General features: G+C 29.2%; 1 protein-coding gene across 1 annotated transcript; it reads right to left on the bottom strand.

The window, feature by feature from the left end:
- Positions 1 to 474: 474 nt before the first annotated feature.
- On the bottom strand, positions 475 to 5,516 carry LOC126839969 (uncharacterized). Its single transcript, XM_050575436.1, has 2 exons — positions 5,190 to 5,516; positions 475 to 1,908 (listed from the first exon to the last, which is right to left on the bottom strand). The coding sequence occupies exons 1-2, from the start codon at positions 5,406 to 5,408 to the stop codon at positions 610 to 612; spliced, it is 1,518 nt and encodes a 505-aa protein (XP_050431393.1). The 5' UTR covers positions 5,409 to 5,516; the 3' UTR covers positions 475 to 609.
- Positions 5,517 to 9,445: the final 3,929 nt, after the last annotated feature.

Genomic DNA, 9,445 nt, shown 5'->3' with positions numbered 1-9,445 from the left:
TGCTGACTGGTCGATAACCATATTTTGACAACTACATTCAAGTCAATGATTAACATTTAGGACTAGAAGGTAGGTAGGACTATTAAGAGTTTCCATCGTCAAACCATAAGTGTTGCGATCACCAAACTATAATTGGATTTTCGATGTCAACCTTTGTTCTTTCTTTTATTGATTATTCCTTACAAACCTCTTATTTATTTTGTTATCTATTAAAATTAACTTGTAACAAATCTTTTTGATTTCTAATTATTTAAATCTGAAAATGATCTCTCCTTAATTAAAATAAAATGAAAATTATTAGTTAAAAAGTGAACATTTATGTAATTAATTATGAATGATAAATCATAATGAATCTCCTTGTGAGGATATGACGATCTGTAAGTGACCGAAGTGCAAGATTTACAAGCACAACATAAACAAAGAACCTATTAATATATAGAACAGCTTTGATTTATAATTTGTTAATACATCAGCTCAATGCAATAAAAATATTTATTATGAATCAAAATAAGCGTACATTATTTTTTTTAGTAAAGAGGCATATTACATTTAGTAAACAGTTAAATTGTTTTAAAATAAAGTTTAAATAAGTTTTTCTTATTATACAGATTATAGTACAGTACCTTTATTCGGGAAAACAAAATCAACGGTTTCGTTTCCGTTTATGTAAAATGACAAAAGACTTAAATTGAATCCACTTAAAATATCTATAGTATCCTCAACGAATTGTTCAAACCTCATAGCGTGGTACTTAAGAAATTCGGAAACTTTGTTTTCACTTTTTTCAATAACGAATACTTCATGAATTATGGCCTTTCTAAATCGTGGATAATTTGGACCAGAAACATTTTTCAAAATACGATTTACTTCCTCTGATAATATGTTTACAAGTTCATTTATCTTCTCGTCGTCGGGTAAATATATTTGACTCAGTAAAATTAGTACTTCGTTAAGTATTTGGTCTTCAATATAAATAAAATGAAGTACACTACTCGCTGTTAATAAATCTATAAACACTTCATGATATAGTAGAGCCTTAATTCCAGTTTTTTGATAAACAACTAAGTGCAGCCAAATATAACTGTAAAAATTTGCTAGTACCACGTCCAAAATTATTTCGTGATATTTTATGTATTTCGATGGTTGTGTTATCCATTCTCTTTTAGCGTGTTGGTCATTGATATAAGCCATTTTATTTTGGAGTACATCATATATATTCTTCCAATTAAAGACAAAGCCAGTCTGAAGATTTAGTTGATCTGGAAACCAAGCCGCTTTTATCTTCCATGGGTTCGCAACAAAAAAATTTTCAACGGTACGGATAAACAGTTTTTGAGATTCCTTGTTCTCGATGAAATATTGATATGATCGGTCATGCATATCCAAATACATTTTCATCAACACATCTTGATTGGAGTAGTCAAACTCTTCCTTTAGATAGTTATATACTCGACACGCCGTTATCATTTTTTGTAGGGTTTCGTTAATCCCTGTTAAGTGTGTTTCTAAAAATGTTTGGGGATCTAATTTGGACTGCCGTAGTCCTAAAAGTTTTATATACAAATCCCAAAGCCAAGGGGTCACTACGAATTTTCCTTTGTACGACATGTCTATCATATAGTACACGTAATCGGAAACACTCTTTAAACCGGCATCCTTGACTTTTGGTAAGACGACATTTAGAAGTACATAACTCATGCACTGTATTTCTTGAATCTTTCGGTAAAATTTCAATTGTGTCACAATTCTCCTGTTCAGCGATCCGCGGTCATATTTAAAAGTCAGCATTAAAATTTCACCATCACTTAATTTAATGGGGTTAGGACTCAATGTCTCGTACGTGTTCAACAATTGGATAAAGCCACTTGGATACTGTCCAGTAAAGAAGAACTTATGCAAACTTTCAGCCTGAAAATATTAAATGGTTGTTAAGTTTTGAATATAAAATTTTTTAACTTCGATGCTATTGGTATTACAAAAATGTGAGCATTTTTTATGTCTGTATACACAGAAAATGAAAAAATCCAATTCTTTACCCTTACAATTTGGAAAAACAAAAAAACCATAAGATTTTTATAAATTTAGTTTTTTACTGGCTATAATTTCGAAAAAAAGGATCGGATCCAGTTGAATTTTACGAGGAATATTTATTTGGCATGCCCGTATCCGTCACAAATTAAAAATATACCCATTGACCGCCCCCTCGTGTTTTTTTTGTGGTTTTTAGCCGTAATTTTAGGACTTTAGTGAGGAGTTAAAATCTGTATATAACCAAAACATAATTAACGAAGGAAAAATTCAAGATTCCAGTTTCATTTAGTTTGACGGAAAACTGTAATACAGATTTTTTATATTTTAATATAGACACATCAAATCTTAAAAAAAAAATTACAAATTGTGGCAATATTTTTATGGTCGTCTATTTAGAGTGGTCCTACTAGGACCACTCTAAAGTTTTGAGTACCAAAGTACAAGATTTAGATTTTAATTTTTTTTTTCTAATTTTACGGTGGACCAAATGTGAGGAACGAAAATATTATTCTTATTTTCTGTTATTATCATCGTCTACGCGAATGTTATGTGAAATGCCATCATTTGATACAATAGTTTATCATGTATTATCTATAAATCACGCCTGTAAAAAAAGGTTGCTTTTATTTTAGTTGCGTTACTGAGTAAAATCATTGACTATACATAATGTAGATAGCTCTGTACTATAGAAGAAAATATTATGGCGCCTGATATATTACGGTCGGTCAAGTGCGATAAAAGAATTGAAATTAGTAAAAATGTACTTTATTATTACTTTAATTTCGTCTTTCGACAACGTCACCGACGAGCGATTACTGAAGACTTCAGGGGTTATGGGAAATAAATCAGTTTTCCGTCTAGATTAGGGAAAGAATAACATTTTGCTGAATAATAACAAATTTTTGTTTTTATTATTTTAATTTTTGATTGGGTTTTTGCACAGTTTTTTTTTGTGTTCTTATGTGTAAAAGACCATTTACATTTTTAAAAAAATTGAACAATAAAAGAGCCAGTACAGTTGGGTTATAAACACTGCAACTCACCTTAATACTTTCTTACTGTGCTGGTTTACAATGTGCTTGGTTTGGACTTTACTGGTTTGAAATTACTAACTACTGATTTGCATTAAAAAGTTTATTTGAAAATGATTTTATAACTTTCAGCTGTAAAACTTCCTGTAAGACTTTGACCTCTCCGGGCCCCCCTATGTCCGACCCTACTGCGCCCAAAACCCACTATGTTCCGTCCCCAATATGCCCCGACCCCACCTTACTAACTTCTTTCAATTGAATTATCCTATGGCCATCAATGGCGACTATGCGGATTTTAATTGTTTCCTAACATTTTACTAGTATGATTGTGATTGTTCAGTTGTCTAGATGTACTGATTAAAATTGGTTTGGCAGTAGTTCTAATTTTTTTTCACGATTTATTGAACGAGGATTATCTGTTTTTAAAATTTGAAATAAATTTCGAATATGAAATGTTCTTGTACGACGATGACAAAGAATATCTAGTAGGTATATTTAAATTATTAGTATTTGAGAGATAAGATAATTTTTATCTTATGTACATTGGAGAGATAAGACTTTTGTAATTTGTAAATTGGTTGTGAAATCTATTGTAGTGTATATTGGCTAGTTTTATATTATTGGTTTTCTCAATGTTATATGTAAATATTCTACAGTGTAATGTATAATAAGCGTTGTAAATTGTTATCAATAATATAACAACTTCTAGTTAACAGTTGTAGTTGTCGGACGGCAATTTTTAATAACATATAAGTATTTGGTTTCTTAAAATTAAAGAATTTACTAATATTTTTATTAGTAAATGGCAAGTTACAATAACACTTTTGTGTTATTTATTATTATTCAATAAAGTATTTTAGTAAAATACTTTAGGATAGAGTATAGATGAAGGGCGCTATCTTGGGATCTCCTGTTTCGTTGTTGAGTCAGGCTGAACTTGGCGATCAGGTTGACGACGATGCCAAAAGCAAATAATTATAATTTGTTCGTTTCTTACATCTGGTCACCGTAAATGAAGAACAAAAATTGAAACCTAAAACTGGTACTTAGTTACTCAAAACTTACTAGGATCAACCTAAATAGATGTCCATAAAAATATTGGCACGATTTGATTATTTTTTTTTTCGATTTAACGTGTTTATGTTAAAGTATACAAAATCTGCCAATAGTTTTCCGGCGATTAAAAAAAAAACTGCAATCCATATTTTTTCTTTGTAGAGTATGTTATGAATATATAATGTAACTCGTGAATAATGTTCAACTAAAAGGTGCAAACTAAAAAAATTAAATAACTTGCACCTGTGGAGGGAGTGGGAAATGGGTAGAATTAAGATTTAAAACTATTGACGTGTAGGATCATACCAAATAAATACGTGGCTTGACGAACCACGCCACGGAATTATTTTACTACAGACATTAGATGGCGCTATATAATAAGATGAATCAATTGTATTAGGATTAGATTAAAATAACAATGCATTTTTTAGTCTCTGAAAAATTCTGTGGTGTTCGGGCAAAGGGGGATAAGTGTAAAACCGCAACTTTTGGAATCACTGAAACTAAATCACTTCAGTTACATTTAAGTCCATTTTTCACCTGTGAATACTAATACATAGGACATAGGACATAGGATGATATTTTAATATTAGTTTTCACACGTGAAAAATGGGATTAAATGTAACTGAAGCGATTTAGTTTCAGTGATTCCAAAAGTTGCGATTTTACACTTATCCACCTTTGCCCGAACACCACAGAATTGTAAATCGCATCGGTACACAGTGGCCTGAGAATGAAATTTAACATAGGCTATTTAAAAATGTTCAAAAAATTAATTTTACTTTTCCAGGATCTCTCTAGTGTATGATTAAAAGTGCAAGTATAAAATTTCAACATAATAACAGTTTTTGAACAGTAATGAAACTGAGTGAAGTAGACTTTGTTATAACAATTACAAATGTTATTAAGTTGAAAATTTATATCTATACTTGTAATCATATACTAATGAGACCGTGGACATTTTTATAACTAATTTTAATATCCTATTTTCGTCACGATAGTGTCCAATATTACCCCGGGAATTAAAAGGGATTGTAATTTGTATATATATATAGAAGTATTTTTGATTACTTGAATTTCTTGAAAAAGATTTGGATCCGATATCGCATTGGTTATTTCGGCGGCTGTTGGTCTGCGTACAACTGTGTCGTACAATTTTTTATGATTAGATATATTTCTACTTTGTAATGATTCTTCAACGACTTCTTCATCGCCCCGGCCATTAACGTTTGTCGATAAATAGAAAACGAACTTTAGTATTACAAAAATCAAGCTCAATTGAAATCTCATAGTGATAAAAACTAGCACTCGCAATTGGACAAGTTATGAAAATGTAATGAGGCCAAAATGAACACGTATAATATTTTAAAACGAATTCACCCTCGTCATGGGCTAAAGTACTAAACTATTAAACGTAGATATTAATTTGGCGCTGTCGTTCTTCTAGAGCAAATATTTGTTCAAATGTACTTTGTGTAGCGATTTTAAAATTAATTGCATATTATACTACCTATTCGCATTGGAATTATTAAAAATATGTAAGTTTTTAACACAGGAAAGTTATATACAGGTGATTCTTTTAACGCCCTACACAAGTTTTTTTTAAAAACTACTTAGATAAGAAAAAAAAATGGTTAATAATTTTTTTGCGTACAAATTACTAACTTATTATACAGTACCATTTTTTTTGTATCTCCCTCTTCCTCAAAAACTCGACGCCAACTTTTGACTACCAAAAAGCAATTCCTAATTTTTTCTCAAATAAATATAATCGCAATTGTAATAATTAAAATGTTTTGATTCTATTCTATCAATCTAAAATCGTCAGAATAATAACAATTTTTAATATAACACTATTGCCGTTAAGATAATAAGTAGTAGTAATTAGTATTTGTATATTTTTTTCTTTAAAGAAAGAAATGTTTTTAAATAATTTTATTTTATAAAGAAATAACTCGTTAAGTATGTGTTAGCATTGATTATAAATACTTCAATTATTGTATTAGGATATATAAACAATAAACAATAAATAGAAGTATTAAATAATAATTACCAAGTTGCGGAGTTCTCTGCATATTATACGATAAAACAAATCTAAACTTCCATTATTTTATTATTACTTTACACAAGTAAAGAGAAAAAATAGCACATTCATACTCACAGTTTATAACTCATTAATTAAATATTAATGTTATTAACTTTAACTAAACACATAATTCTTTTTTATTTAAATTCAAAAATAATATATTTTGGTTTTGTTTCTACTGAGCTTGATTTGGACTATGCTGGGTAAGATTTCTTGCTGTACTTTGATTAGAGTATTAGAGTAACCTTAAGACAAATTTTATTTTCACCAGACTTCTCCCTCATCATAGTTCCTAGCAAACTGGTTTAGGTTAGGTTGGAGGAAATTACATGTATACTGCTATCGATCGATACCCCTCCATCATTGTACCACCACCACAACTCTCATATTGCCATCTCTGAATACGGAAGGTTTTTATTGTCGGACTCTGTATTTTGTTTGTAACTGGATACCTACTATATTTATTACTACAAGTTATTATTTAAAGAATTCAATATGATCAGCATAATAGGTAAAATAGAAATTAAATTTAAAATGTATATATCTATATGTATCAATATTGTGTACACAATAAATTTGTTTAGAACTTTAAATGTTGAAAATGTTTATAAAACAAAAGTAATAATGGTAGATCTTCTAAAATATTAGCGTGTAAGACAGCTATTTAAGTAGCCGTTGGGTTTTAAAAATAAATCATTAAAAAATACTTTTTTCTATTTAACAAAAAACAAATTTACAGACATTTGTATGTTTTACAGACACACTTTGCACTTTTAAAAGTAGTACTATTAAGAATATATTTTACAAAAAACATCATATTTTATACTGTTTTAGCTATTTAGTTATACCAGTGGTTTGATTTTAGGTGATTTTGTTAATATTTTTCCTATTAAAAAAATAGTGTATTCAGAAAATATTCTTCAATCAAATAGGGGTTGTTAAATAAGAAAAAATTGTGACGATAATAATTTTTCGATGATAACAAAAGATACGAATCGACTTACAAGTGTCGTTATCGTTCTATGACGTCATCATGGCTGCTGGCCCGTTTAGTAGAAACCTAATTCCAGTCTTAAAGGTTAACGTTCGAATCTCATCTGACTTCCGTTTAATTTGCGCGTTTTCTTTGAACGTGTAACACAAGTCGGGAAGGGTGAGGTCGGAAATCCTTTAAACAATTAACACACAAAGATCTCACTGCTGCCAAGGTGCTTCAGGGAAGGGGTTCACGTATTTTATCTTCTTTCTGAATGGTCTGTGGCAGTGGCGAGGAACCATTTTGCTAAAGTTTATTTTTATACAGTTTTTAGTTATTAATAAAAATTGATGGAAGTCTAACTTAATAGCAAATATTATAATTATTAAATCTTATTATATAATTATTTTTTATTTATTTGTATAACTTTAAACTTCTTTTTTGCTTAGTTATGCTATATTTTTATATATATTACTACTTGATTAAACAATATTAGTTTTAAAATGTTTTAAAAATAAACTAATCATAAAATAGTTACTCTGGTAATAAATAATAACGTATTAAATAAACCATAATAATAAATGTTATAGTTTCAGAAATTAAATAATTTGCAATATTAATAACGCACACAAAATATCAAACAGACAAATATTCATAGTAATGCATAACAATAAAATTTCAACTTAAATATCTCAAAGAATATGGGGATTCTTAATTATTTTAAAGTAGAAACTACGCATGCGCTAACTACTTAAGGTACAATTTTGTTTATAAGCCTTAAGTGTGCATAAAATAACACCTTCAAAGGTCAATATTAAAAAAATATCAATAGCACCTCTAAAAACTGCACGTTGCTGAACTTACTGTACACCCTCTATAGTCCAGCTTTATTATGCATTAATTTATATTTAAACTAAATCATCATATTTTATTTGCCAAATTCAATTTTTAACTTTCGTATTATAAAAAGCAACTAGGAAGTATTATAATTAATAGTATAAACGATTAGAACTATGATACTATTTAAATGAATTTGTTTTGATTTATAATTAATTAAGACATCAGCTAGATACAACAAAACTCTTTATTATGAATCAAAATAATTGTACATTAAGTTCTTTTGTACAGCGGCATATTAGATTTAGTAACATTATTAATTTAGTAAATATTTTAAAATAACACATGTGTTTGTTTTTTTATTTAACAGATAATTTAAGAAAATATATTTATAATATATTCGGGAAAACAAAGTAACTAACGGTTTTGTTTCCATTTATGTAAAATGACAGAAGACTTAAATTTAATCCACTCAATATATCTATAGAATCCTCAACGAATTTTTCAAACCTCAATGCTTGGTATCGTAGGAATTCGGAATTTTCGTTTTCACATTTTGATTAACGAATGCTTCATCAATTGTGACCTCTCTTAATGGTAGATAAAATGTTTTGGAAACATTTTCCAGATTATGATTTACTTCCATTGATAATATTTTTACAAGTCTATCTATCTTGTTATCGTCGGGTAAATATATTTCACTCAGTAAAATTAGTACTTCGTTAAGTATTTGGTCTTCAATATAAACAAAACGAAGAACACTACCCACTATATCTATAAAAAATTCATGATGTCGTAGAGCCTTTATTCCTGTTCTTTGATAAGCTACTAAATGCAACCAAAGAAAACTATACAATTTTGCTTTTACGACGTCCAAAATTAGTTCGTGATATTCTATGTATTTTGACGGTTTTGTTATCCATTCTCCTTTAGCATGTTGGTCATTTATATAAGCCATTTCATTTTCGAGTACATAAAATATGTATTTCCAATCAAAGACGAAGCCAGTCTCAAAACCAAGTTGATCTGGAAACCAAGCTGCTCTTATATTCCATGAGTTTCTCAAAAAAAAATTTTCGATGGTACGGATAAAGAGTTTTTGAGATTCCTTGTTCTCGATGAAATATTGATATGATCGGTCATGCATTTCCAAATACATTTTCATCAACACATCTTGATTGGAGTAGTCAAACTCTTCCTTTAGATATTTATTTACTTGACACGACGTTATCATTATTTCTAGGGGTTCGTTTATTTTTGTTAAGTGTGTTTCTAAAAATGTTTGTGGCTCTAATTTGGACTGCCGCAGTCCTAATAGTTTTATATACAACTCCCAAAGCCATCTGGTCACTATAAATTTCCCTTTGTACGACATGTCTATCATATAATACACGTAATCGGCAACACTCTTTAAACCGTCATCCTTGA

This window comes from Adelges cooleyi, unplaced genomic scaffold, assembly GCF_023614345.1.
Source record: "Adelges cooleyi isolate 19-005CV unplaced genomic scaffold, UGA_ACOO_1.1 ACOO_flye_CR_arks_rails_tigmint_CR_PRNA_32, whole genome shotgun sequence".
In the NCBI taxonomy this organism is placed as follows: domain Eukaryota; kingdom Metazoa; phylum Arthropoda; class Insecta; order Hemiptera; family Adelgidae; genus Adelges; species Adelges cooleyi.
Note: the sequence above shows the minus strand (reverse complement) of the source record. Positions and strands in the feature narration are given on the sequence as shown.